The 24,783-nt window shown below is 39.1% G+C and overlaps 1 protein-coding gene across 1 annotated transcript in view; it reads right to left on the bottom strand.

The window, feature by feature from the left end:
• Positions 1–24,783, bottom strand: part of ATRNL1 (attractin like 1) — a 1,044,719-nt gene that overhangs the window by 889,950 nt on the left and 129,986 nt on the right. The window contains exons 6-7 of the mRNA XM_065407744.1: positions 9,877–10,051; positions 3,529–3,616 (exon numbers count right to left, since the gene is read on the bottom strand). Of these exons, the coding sequence (XP_065263816.1) occupies positions 3,529–3,616; positions 9,877–10,051 (263 nt within the window). The remainder of the gene's footprint in view (positions 1–3,528; positions 3,617–9,876; positions 10,052–24,783) is intronic.

Here is a 24,783-nt window from a genome sequence, read left to right as displayed (position 1 = left end):
GGGGACAGATGCTGGGAACTCTGAGCCGACCCATGTCCAGGGCCTGGTGGGTCTATTTACAGTGCACACTGGATAGAGAACCACTAATGGAAGAGATTGCCTGAGCAATCAATGTTTCAGCAACTGTCATGGGAGGTAAGAAGGAACTGAAAGAGAGCAGGGTCGTCAGGCCCTTATACTGATGCTATGAGCATGCAACGCCAGAGGCACTAGAACCGACCCAACAGATATCGCTAAGAGAAACATTTCCAGCAATTGTGCTTGGGGCGCACAAATATCTACAATGGAATGGACATGTGCAAGCACTCAAAGAAGAACTAGTATTTGAATTGCACATATTTTAAATATATTGAAAGGAATAAAAAACAAAAACTATATAAAATAGTACTAACTATAGATTATAAGCTTTTAGGCCTCCTGGAAATGATTACCAAAACAGTATTATGCTAATGAACTAATAAGAATATAACAATAAATTGAATTTTGAAAAATCTCAGCCTTTAATAGCAAGAAACAAACTCCATCAATGATTGAGGTCTACTGAATTGAAGAAAAACTTTAAATAAATCAGTTGTGTGCCAATAAGAGACTTTTCTAACCTCTATACAGTATGTGTGTGATGGTTCATTTTATCTAGCTCTCAATCACTTCTAAGATACTGTATAGATCAAAATGAGAAACCAACTTGTGGATGTATAGTAAGTAACCGAAAGATGTACAGAATTAAACCATGTGACCTGTGGTTACCTCTTGCTATCAGAGGCTAACAGAGCAGTGAGAAAAGACCTTTGAAGCATTATGTAAGTGTTCTGGAGTAAATTATAATAGCCTACACAAGTGCATGCATACATCTAATGGCCACAATGAACCAGCTGATAAAATAATTTTGCCTAAGTGGTATTAAAGCAAATACAGAAACTATTTACTCCTTTTTAATTCTAGGAACAGCTCTTGATCAAATCAGTGAAATCATATTTGAAGGGCTATATGGTCTCAACATCAATACCAAAGAATTAGCTTTCTTTGATAAAACCTTACTTATTAAATTAATATAATCTGGAGTGGAGGGGAGTGAATTTAGTGTTTCTGCAAGTGTCAAATTGACTGGCTTGAATACTGAAGTTCTTTGTCTATACAAAGAGCAATACCACTATAGTCATTCTTACATCACCCTACCCGTGTGCTTCATCCTTGTTCTTTCAGAATTCAATCTTAATCCCCTTTATTCTTTGGTTGTCTTGAAACTGCCAACAGTAGTGCCAATTGTGATGGAAAATTTTGTAATGTGACTACCAGATCACTAGAAATCCAAGTAATATCACCAACCACATTCATTTTCTGTGAAACTGCATTTTACTGTATGCCTAGGCCCTAGGGTATGCAAGAAAAGATGGTATTGTCTAACTTTATCCTCTAACACCCCCCTTATTCATCATTTAGCAAAGATATCCACATTTATTTCTCTAATGTCAGAAACTATTCCATCAAGGCTCTTAATTTTTCTTCTATGAATTCCTTCCAATTTGCTGATTTCCTTCTATTATTGAGGTGTTTGGAACTATATGCAGTCTTCTTCATGGTGGTGCATCAATGCCAAGCAGAGAGAGACGAACAACTTCCTAATAGCCAGTTTGGTCATGAGAAGAGGTGTTTAAGATAATGCCATGTAACGCTTTAGATGGGTCTAAAAGCAAGAATGCTTCTATGCTTTCCTGTCTATAAATGCATAAAAATGTCTAGGGCACTTTATATAACTATACATCAGTGGGAATCTTCTGATCTTTTTACCTTCAGAATAAAACATTTCAGCACTTCAACTTTAACTAAAGTAGCTTTCTAAGGAATGGCACAGTAAGTTATTTCATTCTCCACAGAGTCAATTATATAGCTTCAATTTACTTTGCACCACAATCAGGCTACACTGGCTCCTATGCTCTCACTTTGGTCTGGAGTGAGACTTTAAAATCTCAGGAGTTAAAGTTTAAAACTTAATCTAATCACTTCTTTCTGTGGATATTTTTGTTCTTAAATAAAAAGTGTTATACAATGACTAGTCCACAGCTCAAAGCTGCCACCTCCAGGTACTCTTCTACAATAAATTATGTTCCTGTTCAATTTCTTGAAGCTCTCAAAAGGTAAATAATCAAACTTTGTCCTAGAAAGATTTTAAAAGATTTTAAAGGATTTTTAAAAGTCTGTACATTTTGAATATAGTTCAACTGAAATTCTTTCATCTTACTCACATGTGAATACTCATTTGGCCCATACTAATTTCACAATTGATTATTTAATCATCTGTTTTATACTGCTGGTCTTGTATGTTCACTAATTGCAGATACTAATTACCAATAAATTTGGTTTCACTGAATAATATCTTTTCAGATGTGTGCCTACAGCTCTCATTATTATCATCAAGAGCTGTATGTCCACACTGAGGTTGAAATAGATCCCTATGTTATCAACAAGTTCCTTTTATTACAATTACTGCTTTTTAAAAATTTCTATATATTGCTGGTAAAAGAACATTTAAAACAGATGCAGATTACTCTGAAATAGCGCAAGAAAAGTATTTGTAGAGTGAAATTTAGAAGCCTTAAATTATTTGTTTAAGCATTTATTAAATCACATATTACTAGAGTGGTCACTATCTAAAAAGTTCACATTGGCCAACAGCAGTGATGACAAGAGATAATGGTTAGGACATTTTGTCTTAAGTCAACTGAATTGGAAACCCTTTTATATATCAGGACCTAAAACCAAGGTTCTGTGTTTCTCCTGCAAGAGTCAATGAGATTGCTAACATTTAAAGCTACCTAAAGAATTACACTGCATTCCCTGAATACCTTACAGTGCTTTAAAAGTCGGAGAGGTCTCAAACTATAGGCCAAGAAAATCTGATTTTAAAAATTGTGTTTAATTATAAGTATCAACTCCGCATCTGTATTCTGTTAATGTAAACAGGCTTTTTAATTTAAAAAAAAGCCTTTGAGTTTACCTTCAAGAAAGTAGCACAACAGCTTTCTCTAAGACTTAGTTCAGTTTTTCCAGAGATTCTGCCATAGCAACAAAACTGACAGTTCAGTTTACCTATACATCTTACAGTACATGATACTACTGTACTGCAATTTTAGTTTTGTAATACAGCTATGGCCCTGCATGTGCTAACAAGACCACAGTGAAATTGAAATAAGTAAATGAACAAAAAAGTGTACTTCTCACATCAACAGTTCAAATTACACAAAACCATAAGCTCCTATTCTGTACTACTATTTTACTCAGTCTTAGTTTTCAGAGCTTAGGGTCAGCTTGAAAACTGAGTTACCATCTACATTAAGAAATGGTACAACAATCTTTCTAAGTAAGGACTGAAGAAGCTTATGGCACAAGTGTAAACCTAGAAACGAGATTATCCTCACAGTTTAAAATTTATGGAAAATCACATTTTCAGCTTCAGACTGCCATTTGCACAATATATGATCATTAACATTGCGCATGAAAGAATGAATTAAATATTAAAAGTATCCCAACCTGATATAAAGCAAGACTGTGTCCATATCTCTGGAGAGGTCCTTTTGATACAGGTACTACATTCCATATGTTGCTGTCTAAATTATAGCTAAAAGATAAACAGAGAAGTAAACATTTTATTGTCAAGAACAAAATGCTGGGTTTGGACATTTCTGGACACGCCATTTTCTTGCATTATACATACTAGACATAAAATCCCTATTTTTCTGAATGTTTTATCTTGTTTTGGGCTTCAATATTCTAGTATGGAATTGTGAAAATCAGAAAAATGTCACTTTATAGGCATATATCAAGTAAAATTATGATTACAAGGATCCATTTGGCCAACTCTGTATTTCATGATTCATATCCTGTTCATTAATGCATACAAATATGTTTAATAGTGGCATAGTATTGTTACAATAGTATGTTTACAGTATTTTTACAATAGTTAACATATGGTTTAAAACATACAGCATGACTTTCAAAAACGAAGGTGCAATGAGACTTCATTCTTTGCTTCTATCCAAAAGGAAAGTTACCTGAAGTCATAGTTCCTTTCCTCATTTTACCATTAATGCAATCTAAAACTGATGTGCAGTGCTGATATGGACTGTTAAATAGCTATGGTATTCTGCCTTAGAGGTATTTTAGGAATGGAGTGAAGCAATTACTTTGTATATATCATGTCAGATTCTATGGTCCAGCCAATAAACTAGGGAAGGAGGGAGACGCTTGGGGCAAAAGCAGCTTCAAGCCACTTTGCTTTCCAGCTTCTCTCCTAATAGCGACTATATAAAATTGTACCAGATGCTAAAAGACCAGCTTTAGGCCTACTTTGTGCCAACAGAGCAGTACAAAACAGTCACAGCACACTGGAGTATTGGGCCTATAGTTTGTAAAATGTTTTGGGATGAACATTGCTATACGTATACTATATTTTTATTGAATTTTCCAAATTCCCTTAATATACTGATTTTGCCAAAAAAATTCCTCTTTCTTGGTCAAAGAGCTTTCATTTATTTCGAGAAACCTTGAACCATTGTTTTAAGCATATACCTCTTGCCAAGACAGGTGAACAAAGTTATAATTTGATTCTAATTAGCACTCCCACCAGTTGTAAAGTAGTCCCTTCCTTCCTGCCTGTGAAAACAGCAGAGAAATCACTTCCAAAATCCTCTTATTATTTCAAGCAAACATCAGCATCAAAAGGAACTAGCATCTGGAATGTGAGAAGTTTGATCACAAGGCTGCATGTGTAAAATTATAAGTCATTCTTGATAAAACTGAATTACAAAATATTACATGACACAAATATTCTAATTTAAACATATTAAGCACCAGTACTGAAAAAACAAAAGGGACAAATTCTTCTCTGAGTGATGCATGCACAAACGGAGAGTAACCCTATCGACTTTAATTATTTCCAATATATACTGAAGTAACTCACAGCAGAATTTGGCCCACAGTATTTAACTTTAGTCCTAGAAACTCACATTGTTTCTCTTAGTACTTTAATCTCGCTTTTTCATGCACTTCCTCCTTCCACCACCGTCACTCTGTCTCATCGAATCTTGTACAGTACTCAAGGTAAAGCGGTAGCGGAAGAAAGACACAGTTGAGTTGGTCCTACCATGGGTGTAGGAGGGCATCAACCTGTGGTGGCTGAGGGCTCCCCTGGAGCAGTATGTTGCGCATTTGCTGATCACTTGCAAAGTGAATAGATTTCTGGCAGGAATCCCTCACTGAGTGAAAATGTCATGTACTACCAAATTGTGAAGTTCCCACTCCTGGTTGATCACAAAATGTCTGCTGAGCGAGTCTGAGAATACATTCTGTATCCCAGGTACATAGGCTGCAGACAAGAGTATTTGGTGGTTAATGTAACAATTCCAGAGATTGATCACCTCTGCGCATAATGCAGATGAACTCGTCCCTCCTTGTTTGTTGATGTAAAAAACAGTGGTGGTGTTGTCAGATGTAGTGAGGCGGTGTGGCCTCCCTCCTAGCCAGAGGAGGAGGGACCACTCTCTCCGCCCACTGGGCAGTGTCCGGCCGGGCCCGGCCCTCCCACCAGAAGTTGAGAGGTGGTGCAGGAAGTACAAAAGGTGGAGCTCCCAGCCCAGGGAGACTGAGCCAGAGAAGGAGACAGACATGTCCTGCTTGCTGCTGCCCGCATACCCTGCAGCCAAGCCAGATGGCGGCCTGGACCTGGAGAAGCTGAGGCTGAGAAGTAGCTGGAGCTGATGGGACTGCCAGCGGCCGAATACCCTGACGAACCGGAGACCACAGAGCCGGATCTGGAACTCTGGTAGGAAGTAGCCCAGGGGTTTAGTTTGATGGTGCTGTGGCTTAACAGCCAGCCAGCACGTTGTGAGAGGATCCCCGCTGACCCAGCAGCGGGACACCCTGCCACTGTTAGGGCCCTGGGCTGGAATGCAGTGGAGTCGGGTGGGCCTGCGTTCCCCTACCCCTGCCACCGCACCCCTGGGGTAGCAGTGTCCCCGCCATAGGCCATGTGGCAAGTGCTTGCCAGCGCTCCCCTGCCTAAGGGATCAGCACTGTAGACGGCTTGCCAGCGCCCCCCTGCCTAAGGGATCAGCACTGTAGATGGCTTGCCAGCACTCCCCTGCCTAAGGGTTAGTGTTATAGACTGCTTATCAGCTCTACCCTGCCTAGGGCCTCTTGACCATTTGGACTTAACCCTGTCACAAAGGCCGGGACACTGCACCCACTCTGCTAATTCCTCCAACAGTAGGCCATGATCCTGGTGACATACTGATGTGGGGTGGCCTCCCTCCGAGCCAGAGGAGGAGGGACCATTGTGCCCCTACATCAGACATGATAAGAACATGATGCAAGCGGATGAAGGGACGAAAGGATTGGCATGCTTTTCTCACAGCTCAAAGTTCCAGGATGTTTATGTGCATCCTGGATTCTCCGGGAGTCCATGCTCCTTGAGCCAGGTGGCTGTTGAGGTGAACTCCACTCCTTCCCCCAGCCCACCAAAGATTCATCAGCGATAATCATCTTGTCTGGGGAGAAAGGAAGAAAAGGAACCTCTAAACGTATGTGACGTGCGTCTGTCCACCATTAGAGGGATGATAGCACCTTGTCAGGGACTATCAGCATGGAAACCATGGAATGGTGGTTCAGCAAGTAAACAGACTGGAGCCATGTCTGGAAGCAGCAAAGGTGGAGTCGTGCAAAGGGGATCACGTAGGTACATGAAGCCAAGTGGCTGAGGAAGGACAGACAAGTTCTGGCTCGTACATATGGATAGTTCATGATGTGAGTTATGATGTTGCTCATTGCCTGGACCCCGTCTGCTGGTAAGTAAGCTCACACTGTGACCGAACTTATGGTAGCTTCTATGAAGTCCAAAGACTGTGTGGGGTCTACGATAGATTTCTGGACATTGATGCTGACTCTGAGGGAAGAAAGAAGGTTGAGTAACATGGAGGTTGACACCTGGGATTCTTGCCTGGGCCCTACGAATAGGAGCCAGTCATCAAGATATGGAAACATGAAGACACCATAACATCTGACATAAGCCACTATGACAGAAATAACTTTGATGAATACTCTGGGCGTGGTGGCTATACCGAATGAGAGCACTCTGTACTGGAAATTGTGGGTACCCACTGTGAATCTCAGGAAATGTCTGTGGGGCAGATAAACATTGTGAAAGTGAGCATCCTTCATATCGAGAGCCGTATACGACATGCCCTTCTCTAGGGATGGAATTATCACTATTAGTGTGACCCTATGCAACTTGAGCTTGTGGATGAAGCAACTGAGGTGCCAGAGATTGAGGACTGGCCCACCCCTTTCTTCTTAGGTAACAGGAAGTAAGTTAAGTAGAATCCTGTTCCCTGATATTCTGGGGGAACATGTTCTATTGCTCCCCTTTGAAAGAAGGAGTTCACCTCTTGAGTAAGAATGCTGTTGTGCGAGTGGTCCCTGAAGGGGTCAGGGAGGGGGGCCTTAGAAGAATTAGCATGATAAACTCGATTGTATAGCCACGGTGGATGATGTTCAACACCCATCTGTCCATTGTTATTGTATTCCTAGCATGGCAAAAAAGAGTGCTAAATAACCCCCAAAGGGAGTAGGAGAGTTCTGAGGTGGTAGACATAGTGGTTGGCAGCTCTCAGGCGTGCATCAGAAATTCTTCTTGGCTGGAGGTTGCAGCTGTGACATCGAAGCCTGTGAGGGGGGACCCTGGGAGGCAAGACCTCTGTGTCTTTTGATGTTTCCTCAGAGACTCAGAGTAGAATTGAGGAGACCTATAGCATTGAGTGAGTGGTTGGCAGTGGAATTTTCACTTCAGGGCAGGAGTGTAGATGCCCAGCGCGCGAAGGGTGGCCCTGGAATCCTTGAGTGTATGCAGCAATTCATCCATCTTCTGGTTAAAAAGCTGGGATTCATTGAAAGGGAGGTCTTCAATAGTGTTCTGTACCTCCCTAGGGAAACCATAAGAATAGAGCCAAGACTCCCTACACATGACTATGGCCATAGACATGGCCCTGAAGGAGGCATCTGCTGCATCCACCGCCGATTGGAGAGCTGTTCTGGCCACCAGCTTCTCTTCTTCGATATGCCCTGGAAATGAGCCTGATGTGCTGTGGTGGGCTACCAGTAAATTCCTCGAATTTACTGTAATTCAGGAAGCCATATTTGGCTAGTAATGTCTAATAATTAACTGTCCTGAATTGCAGGCTAGAAGAAGAAAATACCTTGTCTCTCGAAAGGTCCAGATGTTTGCCCTCTTCATCAGCTGGTGTGGATTGAGGATGTTGTTGTTTGGCCCATTCAGTCTCAGCCTGCACTACTAAAAAGTTTGGAGGAGGGTGAGATAAAAGGAACTCAGAACTCTTGGCAGGAATGTAGTAGCACTTTTCAGCCCCTTTAGGTGTAGCTGTGCCACACTGTGCTAGAAGGCTCCAGAATAGCTTTGTTAATTGGTAATGAAATTCTCACCAGTCTCAAGGTGTGAAGGATATATCTAGCAACTTGTGCTGGGGAAGTCTTGAATTTCTTCCAGGGGAATTTGGAGTTCCCCTCTGACAATCCACAACAGTTCCTGAAATTTTCTAAAGTCATCCGGTGGGGAAGGGGATGCTTCATCGCCTCATCCAGAGATGAAGTGGGAAATCTTGCTAGTTATGGCAGCACCGCTGGTACTGGACTAAAAAAAGAGTTCCTCCTCGACCACCAGACCCGAACACCTGCCAGAAGGATCTCTTAAGAGTGAGGCAGGCAAAGGAGCCCTTGCGGCAAGTGTGGGTTTCGAGGGGAGGGTATTGTGACTAGGGTATCCAATATGGCCAATAGGCTGGATCTGAGGGAGGTTGTCCCTGCAACCAGGGGGGCCAGAAATGTATTTTTTTAATAAAAGCCAAATTTCTCACATAATCACTTGACTCCAGAAGTTGGTGTTTTAAGAAAAATATCAAATATCACAAGACTTGAAATAAAATCATGACAGTTGGCAAAATTGGTCTTACTAAAATTTCTGATTAGCTAACTCCTTTTTTTCACATTAACATCCTCATGTAGTAAACCACTACCTCTTAGTCCAAGTAGTATTGGTTCAATCCTATGAAGTGCTGAGCACTTCCTGTGGGGTTGACCTTAATTCCTATTAACTTCAATAGGAGTTGAGGGCATTCAGGACTTAACATAATGAAGTCTGCTAAGAGTGGAAAGGGGATAAAGAGAACAGGAAGACAGAACTGGGAAAGAAGGGATATAAAACATAACTAAGGAGGAAGGCGTGGATTGGGGACAGATGACAAAAGAGAGAAGAGGAGTGCAAAGAAAACTAGGCAAAAATTGGTGAAAAAAGATATTTGCATGTTATATACATTACCCCACCCCATGTCTGATTTTTTTTTTTATTTAGATTGTAAGCTCTTCAGGGCAGCAACCTATCTTTCTTAGAGAACTTTGGAAAGCTATATAAATAATAAAATAGCAAGTAAATTCACATTAACATTAATTATAATAAGTCTATTTTAATATAACTAACATTGAAAAAAGCATTCTAGGTATAATATTTACAAACAATACATTCAAGTGAAAGTATTTTGTCACACTGCAAATATCTTAAATATTTTAGAGCACAAAAGAGTAACAGCAACTGTTATAAAAAAGTGCCAGTGTCATGAACTAATATTGTTTACATTGTTTTAATTCTCAGCCATTAAAAAAATATGACTAGAACACAGAAAATTGTAATTAATAAGATTCCTTTAAAATAGATTGATAAAGCTTTCGTGAAAACGTAGGACAGTAATTCAATGGAATGTTATTTACCTAGCAAAGATCAATTCCACAAAGAATAACAAAGGGGGAATCACTTACTTTAATACCATTTGGAATGAACTGTAGTTAAAGGTATATCCACCAATCACCCACATAAATTTTCCATGTAGAACTGCTTTATGGGAAGCCCGACCTACAGAAGGACTGAATGGCTTTACATTTGGTAGAATCCAGTAAGACTCCATGGAAGGAACGTTCAAAGAACAATCAGGGCCTGTTTTACAAACAAACATATGTAAGTTGTATAGTCTGTTAGGCAAAGGTATTAAAAGCTCTACAATGTAGAAATTAGAACGGTTTAATTATAGATGTCAAGATTGCTCATTTTGACAGTATGCTGATTTTTATGTTTAACAGCAGCTTGAGGCATAATTTAGATAACAAGGCAAGCCACTGACATTAAAAATGTTATATTTGCTCAAGTAATAAAAGGTAGATTTCTGCATTCGACTCAGACTCAGAAAAAATACTGTATGAATCACAAAATGAAAGGAAGACATACCAAATTTTCAGATGCTGATTAGACATAAAAGGGTAGCAAAGGGTATACTATACATTACCATGGAGAAAAATCATACTGCTATTTGGTCTAACCTGGGTAATTTTATATCAAGGTACATAACACTTCAGTACATTATGTTACAGTATATATTATACTATGTTACATCTGGGGAAACAAATGTTAGTGTTTGCCAGTGCCATAGTGCACATGTTTTTGAGAGGAAAATGCAGCACAGAGTGCTTTATGAAAAAAACAGAGTTGAATATAAAATATTTTATAGATTCTTCTATAGAGCTGCCAAAAGCAACACTCAGAAATCTACTGTTTAAGCAGGAAAAAAACTTTATTCTAACATTTGGTAGCTGTTTATTGCAAGAGAAATTTGTTGTTGAATGACAAGTATTTTAAAACCACCCACAGGAAAAGATGTTTATAATCACAGACATGAGATTATATATTTTTTTTAAGATTTTATGTTCTATAGGCAAGAGGAAACTTTAAAATTTTAATGTTTCAAGACTAAGTATGTTTAGGGCTTTGCTAGAAAGGTGGCACAGTTTGCACTATTCACCTTATGTCAGTTATTGTCCAAACTGAGTGACTGGTTTTTCTTTTTGTTTAGGGAACAATGAATTATTTGGTGATCCTAGATATCCTATTCTGGTTTTGGTGTCATCAGTCACGCAATGCAACTTTTGTTGTAAAAAGTGATGGCAGATAGATATTCCAGGACAGTCAAATTATTAAACCACTTTGATGCTGAAACTGAGGAAGGTGATAAGTCTCTCCAACCTGGACAGTTGGGAGATAAAGCTTTATTCCAAGCCATAAGAAATTACTGAACCCTAGGGCAAAGGCTGCTAAGGGTGGTCCGGTGTAGTTCTCTCTCTTTCTAGGGGAACAGAGTGTTGGCTCACTAAAAATTGGTCTGCATCCAAAGTGACATACAACTGGAGGTTCACCAGTGTGTTAAGACTTAAAGTTAGTTAGAGGGGGTATTTAGTTAACTGAGAGCTCTAAGAATTAGGTGTCAATTCCTTGAAAAAGACAACTTAAAGTAGTCTATTAAACCAGAAAAATATAATGAATGTTAATGTTAGTGTTATTTCAATGGTCTTCATTTGGTTATAGAACAGAGCCTCAGTCACCCAGAACCTGGACAAGACCCCTGAGAATTCTTGATAAGAGGTCTGGCTAGACCAATGGCTACCTTCTCCAAAGCTGGCTGACACTCCAGGAATTCAGTGCATTAGTGCTAGGCAGCATGCTTTGAAGTCAGTATTCAGGGACTGCCCTCCATTATAACATTTTCTGTATCCCTAATAGTTTCAGGTAACAGGGGTTCTATTGATTAAGAAATTAAGTAAAGATCATTATGGCACTAGAGAAAAATATCTTTCAACTCCACCTACTTTTAACATCAGAAAACAACTTTGCTTTTAAGAATGCTATCCTCAAACATTTGAATAATATTGATTGTAACAATTCTCTTTGGATTCTTCCTTTTCTTTCACTTTAAGATGTTTTGATACTCTAATTTAATGAGCAAAGTGTAGTTGTGATAAAAATCTAGAAAAAAGGATTAGTCATTCAATTCTAATTAGAGTTAGGAAACTTATCCAATTACAAATATGAACAAAAGTTTGGATAACAAAGACATTGAGCCTGTCATTTTTAATTACTTCTATTAAGCCGTGACAAAAAATTCTACATGCTATTGTACAAGCAGAGAAACACGTGTCAAAATTTCAGAAGAGGTGTCAGAAGAAAGCAACCGCTCATTGCACATGATGCAATCAACATTTTGGCTGAACAACTTAACTCCACACTTAACATGTGAGGAGCTTTCCCCTTACATGAACAAGTAATCACTCTTTCCTGTACCTAAACATTTACAAATCAAAGAGATGATATGCTGTGATTTTGAAAGCCGCACAACAACTGTGTGTTGTTTTGCTGGTACAACCCCCAAAATGGCTGAATGGATGGTTTTTGAAAAGGTGTTTTAAAAAATTGCTCTCAGGCTGGTGCCCTGTATGTCAAGTTTCAGCCTGAAGCCAATTTTTTCCAGCTAAGTTATAAACTGTGGTTTATAATAGAACTGCTACCTGGTGCCACTATAATCAATAACTATACATATAGATTAAACATACAATGACAAGAATATGCTTTTATAGCAGAGGAAATAACTCTTGCAAGACTACAGTGTCTTTTCTGCTCTAGACCTACGTGTCAGAATGGCTCAGTCAATAACCTTGTTACACCTAAATGAGAGGTTTTGGGGTTCAAGCCTTACATAAAGACTTCAACTTGTACTGACTCCATCATTACAACGTCATCAATAATCTGCTATGTATATCTTTTTAGTTGTGATATTAAGCAAAAATCATGTGTTGAAATTCAGTGGGTGTCCAGGTACAATGTTAAGACTGAAATAATTCTGTAACAGAATGTTCCCTGGCCCAACTTTCTGTCCCAAGGAAATAAACTGGATTCATACATATTTAAGGCAAGAGGGGATCATTATGATTATCTAGTCTGACCTGTATACACCGGCTAAAGTGTAAGTGAGATTTCAATGGCTTATGCCCATTTAACCTCTATATTATAAATACCTAAATCATGCACTTAGCATCAAAAGTCTATTCTGGGTTTTTTGTTGGTGGTGGTGGATTGGTAAATTTTATTTTACTGTTTAAGTACTTGCATCTTTTCAGCTGAGTTGTCAAAACAATTCACACAACTAATATCAAAGGAAGAAAGTCAATTGGTTTAGGCCCAAATTCGTATGGACCATAAAATTATTACAATCTAATGAGAAATGTTCTATAGAGTCTAAGCATCAATTTTAAATGTATACTTGAAATCCACAACTGGTTTTCTAATACATTTTAAAAAGCAAAGCAGTTTTGCTGGGATCACAAGAACATAACATATGTGAACTCCACTATCTACTGTAGTACTGTTCCCAGAGCCATTCATTCCTGCTGATATTACCAGAGATGTTGTTTCAAAGACAAAGGAATAAACAAAGATAAAAAGAGTAGTGCCGCACTAAAAACACAACAAAGTAAATGTTTGCCAAGTGGGGAAGGATGTATTGACAAGGAGAAAAAAAGGTTATTTTTCAGTCCCTAACATGGTAGTACAAACAACACACACACACCCCTTGCCAAAGAAGGCAGGACAAGAGGCAATGGGTTCAAACTACAGCATAGCAGATTTAGATTCAATCTCAGGAAAAACTTCCTAACGGTAAGAACAATAGGACAATGGAACAGACTGCCTAGGGAGGTTGTGGAAGCTCCTTCACTAGAGGTTTTCAAAAGGAGGATGGATAGCCCTCTGTCTTAGATGATTTAGACACAACAAATCCTGTATCTCGGCAGGGGGTTAGACTAGATAACCCTTGCAGTCCCTTCCAACCCTATGAGTCTATGATTTCATGAAAAATAAAAGACTGCCCAATCCACAGACATTCCTATCCCTCTGTCTCTCCCACAGCCTTCTTACAGCCCTTCTCTTTAACACATGCCAAAGGAGAAAGAAAAAGGAAACTGGAGTTAACTCATTGTGTACTGGGAATGAGGTGATGCCTCTGCACCCCGTCAATCTAACTTCAACTCTGCCCAAAATTAATATGAACTTTTCCCCTTAAAATAACCTCCTTGGTATTTTATAGAAGATAATTATTACAAGTAAATGATCTATACATATTATATTATCCTCTATGGAAAAACTGAGAAAGTGTATAGGTTATTGAAAGACTCATAAGGACTAGAAATTCACACACGATTGCCAGGAAAACATCATCTGTATGTTGTCCTCAGCTGCACATAAATTGTCAACTTTACTTCCTAAATAACAAAAGGATCATGATTGCTTGTACACAAATTACACTCTATTTCTTAAATGCTGTACAAGCTCAATTACTATCTTTCCTTTTATTTTGTGGCCAGAAAAGATTAATGGTATTGGCATAGGTTCTAATGAAAATGCGAACAATTCTAATAAATTATATTTTATGCATTAGTACACATACTCTAATAGAAGTTTAACCTCACCTGGACTCTGTTTCAGCAAAGCACTTCAGAATATTCTTAACTTTAAGACAGAAATTAATGGGACTACTCAGGTGCTTAAAGTTAAACCAATGTTTAAGTGCTTAATTGATTAGAGAAGGCCTTCCATGCTTAAAGTTCAGCATGTATTAAGTGATTTGCTGAGTCAAGGCCCAGAGTCAGATAACTAAAGGACATTTACATCTTTTATTAGTTTTACCACTGTGGCTCAGAAATATAGTGGTAAACAGTGACACCAAGTGGCAAACACTGAACAAAATACACAAATCAGTAATAGTGAAAATTAGTAGTTAACATATTTAAGAAAAACAAATGATGCACTAGTTATTCTAAACCAGACTTCAATTTATAAAGACAGATCATAAAAAAAACAATTAAATTCAATTAATGTGTTCAATACATAAATCTCACTGTACATAACAGTAAAATGATTATGTGAGAAAATGGTTTTTAAAAGAACAAATATGAAGTTCAACACTCAAAGCTTAAAAGTACATGAACCCTACAATCTCATTCCCATGATCAACAATTAAAAAAATCTCATGCATAATAACTTTCTTAAACCATTACATTTTACTAATCTAAATCTAAAGCCATGAATACAACTTAGGTATCAGACTGTATATGTGAGGAATTTATAACTAAACAAACAACAACAAAGATACAATTAACATGGATTTTTATTGTAAAATCACTTAAAGAGTAGATGCTTTTGCATGGTAGAATAGTTTGTCCTATTTCCTTACCCAGACTTAGTAATATGGGTCATAAAGGGAGTGCTGACAAATGCCACATATGGGTCTTGTTTTCCCAAGTAAATACAAATACTATAAACTACCAACATTGTTGGAAAGAAAATATATCTATGCTATGGAAACTTCAAAAAACCACAATATATGCATTTTGTCTGAAACATCGCATGGTAGCTGTAAAAAGTTAAGAAATACCCATGTATTACTTTATGTGTGAATTTTTTTTGTTGTTTTTTTTAATTGGATTTTCCTCCTATCCTTATAATGGATCACTCAGTCTATGGGAAAGGAGATTTTTACCTTCTAAGACTGAATTGGAAATCAATTACATTACACTCAAGGTAGAAAAAAATTCTATATGTTTAAAATAGTAATTTACTCAAATATACAACATGAGAGAAAGAATCAAATTTCTATTTATTGAAGAGTTTAATGAACTGCCAAAGTGGCAATCTGCTTCTGTAGTTCAAGTCCTCAAATCAATTTCCACCTAATGAGAAAACAGCTTCTATAGTCTTGGACCTTAATCTGTTCCTTAGGGACTACTAGGAAAACAAAAATATTGACTTGTTCAATATAGGCTTCTGAGCTCTATTGTTCATATGGGCAGTAGGAATAAATTTAGCTAATCCTACTATCCCAACAAAGGTTTTGTAGTTATTAGCTGCTTCTGGTTTTTCATGTCATCTTACTGGAGTCAAAATACACAATTTTTATATAGCGTATTTTGACTACACTATTTATAAACTATAAATAAGGTTTTTTTAAATTCTCAAATACATCCCCAAATTATTTCATTATCAAAATGTGTACAATAAAAAATATTCTGAATCGTAATGAACTTGAGACATTTTAAAACATCCTTTCAGGTACACAGTGTCTCTCTGGAGATCTAGAAAGACAAAAAATTCTCTAGCCCACAAAAGTTATAGAAATTCCTTTATATTTTCTAGTTTATTTATATAGGGTCTGGACTAGTGTCTCCAGGCCCATTAGCATGAAGGTCCATCAGGAATCTGGAAACTCTTTCATCCAAGTTGCCTTGACAGGATTCTGGTAAGGATGTTTTTTAAAAATTATTTTGCTTTGGGCTCCCTCAAGCCGCCTTTTACCATCCTCTCTATTATGGGACTTAACTATTTAAAGCAAGTCATATGCATGTGGCATTATTTGTGACAGGCATAATAAACTATTTACTTGGGAACAAAGCAACCACCCTCAAACTAGCGTTTTCTTCAAGAACGCTTCTAATGCATAACAATTAACAAGGAATCTTCGCCAATTACCTTTTTCTTTTCTTTTTTGCGGGGGGAGGCGGGGTGTGTGACTGAGAAATTGTTTGGTTGCTATTTAATTCCAAGTGGGCTTGAACACAAATGTTTTCCTGCATCATGATCCGAAAACCAGGAGGCAATTTGCATCACAGTTGGATTGCCATTTTGGTCCTGCTGGACTTCTCAATGGTTCTGAGGTATCTCAGAGTGTTTTGGGGAACATGGGGTACAGTACCATCAGCACTCTGATAAAATGCAACTTGCTCACTTCACAGACCATGTAAATTCAGTCTCTATTTTGTAAATGCTTGTCAATATTGTCAGCTGTGATCACCAGAACTACCTCATCCCAAACCACAGGCAAACAGGTTTGCTGATATGTACACGTTGTGGCAGGATGCTCTCTTTTCCTCTAGGTGAAGACCCTTGGTATAATTTCTATAGAAAGAATGTGTTAGGCATGGTATGAAAGTGTTTTTCCAGCTGTGCTATTTGTGCAGAAAGTTGCTTTACTTATCCAGTCACAACCTTTCAACAGCAACACATGCACTGGTGACCACAGAGCTCTATTACTGTAATTCTCCCATAACAGGGCTTCCAGCAGTGCCTGTCACTTTCAGCTTGTTCAGAATACAGTGGTGCATTTGCTCACTCTGCATTCTTTACACTGGATGCTTATAAAATGGCAGATTTACTTTAAGCAGACGCTGTTGCTTTTTAAAATGGTAACAGTTAAGAGATGTCCTTCTTGCATGTTAACCCAATAGCATCTGGGCAGTCATAACCCCTTCTAGGTCATCACATCCTAAATCAGCAGGAAGTCAAGCTTTCGTGGTGATGAGCCCACCATGTGGGACTTGCTAAGCAACTCTCTCACCCATTTCTACATGGCACCACAGTGTTGGAGCCTTATGTATTACTCTCCATTTTTTCATATGACTGCCACCTCTATTTATTTTTCCTGCATATGGGAAATTCACAGGGCATTTTAAAAAAAATATAGGGCTGTCTATTAATTGCAGTTAACTCACGCGATTAACTCAAAAAAATTAATCGCGATTAATCGCACTTATAATAGAATACCAATTGAAATTTATTAAATATTTTTGAATGTTTTTCTACATTTTCAATATTGATTTCAATTACAATATAGAATACAAAGTGCACAGTGTTCACTTTATATTTTTTAATTATAAATATATGCACTGTAAAAATGATACACAAAAGAAATTGTATTTTTCAATTCACCTCATACAAGTACTGAAGTGTAATCTCTTTATCATGAAAGTGTAATTTACAAATGCAGATTTTTTTTGTTACATAACTGCACTCAAAAACAAAACTGTAAAACTTTACAGCCTAAAAGTCCACTCAGTCCTACTTCTTATTCTGCCAATCGCTATGACAAACAAGTTTGTTTACATTGATGGAAGATACTGCTGCCAACTTATTATTTACGTCACCTGAAAGTAAGAACAGGCATTCGCATGGCACTTTTGTAGCCGGCGTTGCAAAGTATTTACATGCGAGATATGCTAAACATTTGTATGCCCCTTCATGCTTCAGCCATCATTCCAGAGAACATGCTTCCATGCTGATGATGCTTGTTAAAAAAAATAATGCATTAAATTTGTGACTGTACTCCTTGGGGGGAGAATTGTATGTCTCCTACTCTGTTTTACCTGCATTCTGCATATATTTCATGTTAGAACAGTCTCAGATGATGACCCAGCACATGTTCATTTTAAGAACACTTTCACAGCAGATTTGACAAAATGCAAAGAAGATACCAATGTGAGATTTCTAAAAATAGCTACAGCACTCGACCCAATGTTTAAGAATCTGAAGTGCCTTCCAAAATCTGAGAGGGACGAAGTGTGGAACATGCTTTTAGAAGTCTTAAAAGAGCAACACTCTGATGCGGAAACTACAAAACACAAACCACCAAAAAAGAAAATCAACCTTCTGCTGGTGGCATCTGACTCAGATGATGAAAATGAACATGCGTCAGTCCACACTGCTTTGGATCGTTATCAGCATGGAAGCATATCCTCTGGAATGGTGGCTGAAGCATGAAGGGACAAATGCATCTTTAGTGCATCTGGCACGTAAATATCTTGCAACACCAGCTACAACAGTGCCATGTGAATGCCTGTTCTCACTTTCAGGTGAGATTGTAAACAAGAAGCAGGCAGCATTATATCCTGCAAATTGTAAGCAACCTTGTTTGTCTGAATGATTGGCTGACCAAGAAGTAGGACTGAGTGGACTTGTAGGCTCTAAAGTTTTAGATTGTTTTATTTTTGAATGCAGTTATTTTTATACATAATTCTACATTTGTAAGTTCATCTTTCACGATAAAGAGATTGTACTACAGTACTTGTATGACGTGAATTGAAAAATACAATTTCTTTTGTTTTCTTTGCAATCCATAAATTCTTAATGTTAACTGGTAATACCATCCGGCACCTGTAAAATACACAACCTCAGGGAAGGAAAGATAGCAACACCTAAAAGATTTTGAGAGAGAACTGAATATATTGTTCTAGAACAACATGCATTTTGGTATAGTGGATGTGTGAAAGGTTGGCATATGATTGATTCTATCTCCAACATTCACTGTTCGTTGCCAATCTAGGCTTAAACATTACGGAGTTAAGTAGTATCTGTTTGATATCTTGTTCTGGAAGAATCGTAAGGATAAAGAACTTGAAGAATCTTTCACATTAAGCCAGATGTCCTCTGAGGATACTGTTGTGATAGTAAGGCTAAGTCTTTTCCCCACTTTTCTTTGAGCTGGAGATTGAGAGGGTAACGCAAAGCATTAAGCCACCTATAAGTAATTCCTACAAAGCTTCTGTTTCCATATTTCTTAACATGTTCTTCTAGAGATGAGAATGTTGAAACAGACCAATTGCCCCCTATCTTCGCATGAATCCTTGAGCATAGCCACTGGAAGAAGGAACTCTGAAACAGTGGTACCTGATATTTGTTACATATGTAATTGTAGGAATGCACTCTATCATCCTGTATTAGATCTTTAATTTTTATTAAACCTTTTTCTATCCAAATTTTCTTAAGCATGGAGTTGGCCTTGATCCTGATGCATGGGTTATTCCATAGTGGTACAAGAAGAGAATTAGTAAGATGGAATGTTGTGATCATCTTAATGCATTGAAGGATGCCCCAGGTAGATGCAAAGATTGGAGTTTTCCATAAGGGTGTGAGTAGCCTCCTAAGGTATAGAAAAGGAGAGGGAACCAAATGGCATAGATTTCAATTGTAATTTAGGCCAGTGTATATACAGAGCTACTGAGGGAAACCACCTTACAATAGGGTGCATTTAGAATGTTAGCTAATATAGATACAAATCTGGCAACCCCATGCCCAGGGTATATTTGAGCAAAGAGTAAAGGAGAGACTTTGAAAGGCAATAGGCTAATGATATGTCATTCTTGGGCAGATATTCATTTTGGCTATTTCTATTCTCCCCAATAAGGACAGAGGGAAGAGATGCCACCTCTCTACCTCCTTTAATATATAGTCCATATTTATAGGAACAAATGAACAAATTTTAACACCTAAATAAGTTATTTTCTTGCATATCTGAGATGGAAAATGCTAAAAATGAGAGGGATCTGGTCTTTTGGATATATCCATTGCTTGTGATTTTTTTCCAGTTAATGCAAAAACCAAGAGCGCTTTCCACAAAAAACAACTAAATTCAATAATAATGGGACTGATGTGGATGGATTCTTCAATAGTCATTTTTCAGAGAAGTTGATGAGACCAAAGCAATAATATTCAACTCTAACATTCAAAGAGAGTAAAAACTTAGATCTTGGGTTTGTTTTTCCTTCAAACTAACTAGAATAAATTACTGTAACAGGATAGTTCCTGGACTGGTACCAAAAACTATTTTCCCTGACTGACTTAGTACCAGTCCACAAACAATCCTTCTAGGAAAATCCTGTACAAACTACCCTAACAAGAGAACATCTGGCTAAAGAAGGTTCATGTACATTCTGAGAAAGTGCAGGGTTATTGTAGACTGTGCATTTGGTCAACTGAAGAGAATATGGTACCACATACAGAAGGACGAAACAAAGGAAGGGGAAAATGAGATAGCTATCTGAGCATATTGTTGCTCTATATCCGTGTACCTATATGAAAATCTCATCTGTATATTGTGAAGATGATACTGCAATAAAATACATGTTGTGAAGTTCCCCACCCTCTCTACTGCTGTCAAAGTACTTGCACAAACAAAACCAAACAGAGTGAAGAAAACAAATTATTCAAAGTAAATACCACTGGCAATCCAGCTATATTTACCAGGTATGTCATGCACACGAAGGTGGTAGGTGCACAAGAGGTACAGTACTATGCCACAAGTATGGAAAGTGCACAGTCATCCCTCCACCATGCCTGCACAAGGATGGAATGCATTGGGTACATCTGACCTTTGCACTATCCATCATCCAGGTACTGGCTAACCCCCAACCAAATGTCATTGGCTGCAGGACCTGGTAGCATGGAGGGAGTTGATGGCAGCAGGCTGAAGCTGGATTCCAGGATAACTGCCCATCAAAACAATGGCTAGTACTTCGTATTTATTATTTTTAAAAGCCTTAAAAATTATTTGGGGAGCAGGACTGGGACAACAGAACTCCGGGTACTCTGCACTCATTGCCCACAAACTTCCCCATGGGCCTTAGAGATGCCCAAGGTGTAGACTGGCTCTGTACTTTGGGCTCTCTACAGATCCCTATCAAATTAGTGGGAGTATGGAGAGGTCTCAGGACTTTTACTAGATTGTGAGCTATGTTTCTTTGCCGAGCAAGTAAAGAGCTTTCACAGATATTATCCTCTCTTGGCACTGTTGGACAATCCAATGGATCCCTTCCTCAGAAAGATTCATGAAGAGATTTTTGTAAGTCCTGGATCCAAAATAAGTCCTGATGGCATCACACCACAACTGCACGAGAACTTTGGTATCAGCCTCAGGCCAGCTAGCCACACACTAGGAGGATGATCCGTCCTCACCAGACACCATCTGACTGGACATTTGAGAGTGCAGAGCTATAAACAGATGCTACATAGGTGCTACATGGCAGAGAGTCATATGCTAAGCAGGGTCTGAACACCAAAATTGGGTGTTTGTACTGCTGGAGATAACTTTCAGTTCTAGGGCAGGAGAAGACGACACCACAAACATTCCTGAGGAAATTTTGGGAAGGCAGTGTGGCCTTCAAGCACTCCAGTAAGCCATAGTTGCATCCCCACTGCACTCACTAGCTCAGGCATCAGCATTACCCGAGCTTCAACCCATAGTTCCTAACAGGTTAACCACTTAACTTGGGCTAGAGATGTGTGTTTGGATGGGAGTGACATTAGGTGCAACACTCGCATTGTACCTCAAGCTAACTTTGCAATGAAGAAAAACTATGAGTGTGTTTGTAACAAAAATGTTCTCTTGCAAGTAGTGTTTATTTTATTTTTTTAGATTTACAGAAATGCTAAAAAAGGGGTCTGTAAGCCCAATTATGGATCAGGGTCCCACTATGCTAAGCACTGTCAAAAACATAAAAAAAGAACAGGAGTACTTGTGGCACCTTAGAGACTAACAAATTTATTAGAGCATAAGCTTTCGTGGGTTACAACCCACTAAAAATGATCCATGCTCAGAAGAGTTTACTAGGGCCTGGTCTACACTGGGGGGGGGGGGGAAGAGAGGGAATCGACCTAAGATACGCAACTTCAGTTACGAGAATAGCGTAGCTGAAGTCGACATATCTTAGGTCGACTTACCTCGTGTCCTCACGGCGCGGGGTTGACTGCCGCCACTCCCCCGTCTACTCCGCTTCCACCTCTCGCCACGGTGGAGTACAGGAGTCGACGGCAGAGCGATCAGGGATTGATTTATCATGTCTACACTAGAAGCAATAAATCGATCCACGATAGATAGATCACTACCCACCGATCCGGCGGGTAGTGTAGATGTACCCTAGGTAAGTATAAGACAGGAGAGAACTGAGGGATAAACTGATTTTAGTAAGGCTTTTGACACAGTCCCACATGACATTCTGATAAACAATCCAGAGAAATGTGGTCTAGATGAAATTACTCTAATTTGGGTGCACAACTGGTCGAAAGACCATACTCAAAGAGTAGTCATCAATGATTCACTGTCAAACTGGGAAGGCATAGCTGGTGGGTTCCCATAGGGATCAGTCCTGAGTTCCTTTCTAGTGAATATTTCATTAATGACTTGCATAATGGAATGGAGAGCATGCTTTGTGACGGACTCAGACCAGAAGGCTATAAAAGAGTAGTGGAAGGCAAATATATCAGCCTCAGGATGAGCAGGTCCCTGTTCCCTGGGTAGCCAAACAAAGGCTACTCCAAGACAATCAAGACATCTGACGCCAATTAACCAGTTAAGGTAGTTAGGCTAATGCAGGCACTTGACTCCAATTAACCAGCAAAGGGTCAGTTAAGGCCGTTAGGCTAATGGAGACAGCTGGAACTAATCAAGGTCCCACTCATAGTACTTAAAAGCTCTCCTTCCAGTGCCCTCAAGAGAGCCCAGGTGGAAGGAACTGGAGGAGAGGAAGCATTGCTGAATCCTAAAGTAAGGGTACAGCTAGGAAAAGGGGACCATGGGAAAGTGGCCCAGGAATCAAAGCAGCACCAGTGGTGAAAAGGAAGCCGCCAACAGCTACTGCTATTAGGGTCCCTGGGCTGAAACCTAGAGTAGAGGGTGGGCCCGGGTTCCCTCCCACCTCCTTGCTCTACAGCAACCCCCTGAGAGGGGAAGCAGGCCTAGGCCTAGGCAGGAGGCAGGACTGCACCTACTGAGCTCTTAGGAGCAACAAAGACTGTGGGGTATTCCCCCTTCCCACCTCCCATACTGGCCGGTGATGAAAGTAGCTCTATAATGCTGTAACCTTTTGCTGCTACACAAAAAAAGGGAGGTCACATTGAGGGCCTTAGAGAGCTTCTGAGGCCATTGAATCCGCCCGGAAGTGCGGGACCCACCAATACAGGCTCGGAACTATGTCACAGCTTATAAAATTTGCCAGATGACACCAAACTGGGAGGCGTTGCAAGCATTTTGGAGAGCAGGATCAGAATTCAAAACTACCTTGACAAAAATCAAAGGATTGGTCTGAAATCAACAAGATAAAATATAATAAAGTACTTCATTTAGGAAGGAAAAATCAAATGCTCAATTACAAAATGGGGGGAAACTGGCTAGGTGGTCATACTGCTGAAAAGGACCTGGGGTTACAATGGATAAACTGAATGTGAATCAACAATGTGATGCAGTTGCAAAACAGGCTAGTATCATTCTCGGGTGTCTTAACAGGAGTGTCATATGTAAGACATGGGAGGTAACTATCCCAGTCTTCTCGGCACAGTTGGAGTCCTGTGTCCAATTCTGGGAGCCACACTTTAGGAAAAATGTGGATAAATTGGAGAGAGTCTAGAGGAGAGCAATGAAAATTAAAGGGGAAAAAATGGTTTAGAAAACCTATGAGGAAAGATTAAAAAAACTGGGCATGCTTAGTCTTGAGAAAAGAAGACTGAGCAGGGATCTCATAACAGTCTTCAAATATATTAATGGCTGTTATAGAGAGGACTGGGATCAATTGTTCTTCGTGTTCACTGAAGGTAGGACAAGAAAATGGGCTTTATCTGCAGCAAGGGAGATTTAGGTTAGATATAAGGAAAAACTTTCTAATTATAAAGGGTAGTTAAGCTATGGAATAGGCTTCCAAGGGAGGTTATGGAATCCCAATCCTTGAAGGTTTCAAGAAGAGATTGGACAAACACCCATCAGAGATGGTCAAGGTTTATTTGGTCCTGCCACAGCACATGAGGCTGGACTTGAAGACTTCTCTAGGTCCCTTCCAGCCCTACATTTCTATGAAAAACATACATACAGAGAAGCATAAGATAACAATGACACATGAAAAGCTGTGGTCACAGTAAACCAACTGCCTAACCATTGTCAACTTTTTTTGTAGACAACACAGCAGAGGAGAGTTTTAAGGAGGAATCTGAAGGACAACGAGATGAGACTTTCTGGATGTTTATGTAGTACTCCTTCCATGCTGAGGGGTAGCATGGAGGTAAGCAAAAAGTTCCCCCGCCTGTGGTCTTATTCTAGGTTGTTAAAAAGGCCAGAAAACAAGGACTTGCAATATTTTTAAAAGTACAGGATGAAGTTCTACTTACCCTGTAGCCCCCAAAGAGACACCATGAACAGTGCTTGCCTTCCCTGCAAATCTCTCCCCATCTGGAAAAAGGGTAGGATTTATATAACCTCT

Source organism: Emys orbicularis, chromosome 7 (genome assembly GCF_028017835.1).
Source record: "Emys orbicularis isolate rEmyOrb1 chromosome 7, rEmyOrb1.hap1, whole genome shotgun sequence".
Lineage (NCBI taxonomy): Eukaryota > Metazoa > Chordata > Testudines > Emydidae > Emys > Emys orbicularis.
Note: the sequence above shows the minus strand (reverse complement) of the source record. Positions and strands in the feature narration are given on the sequence as shown.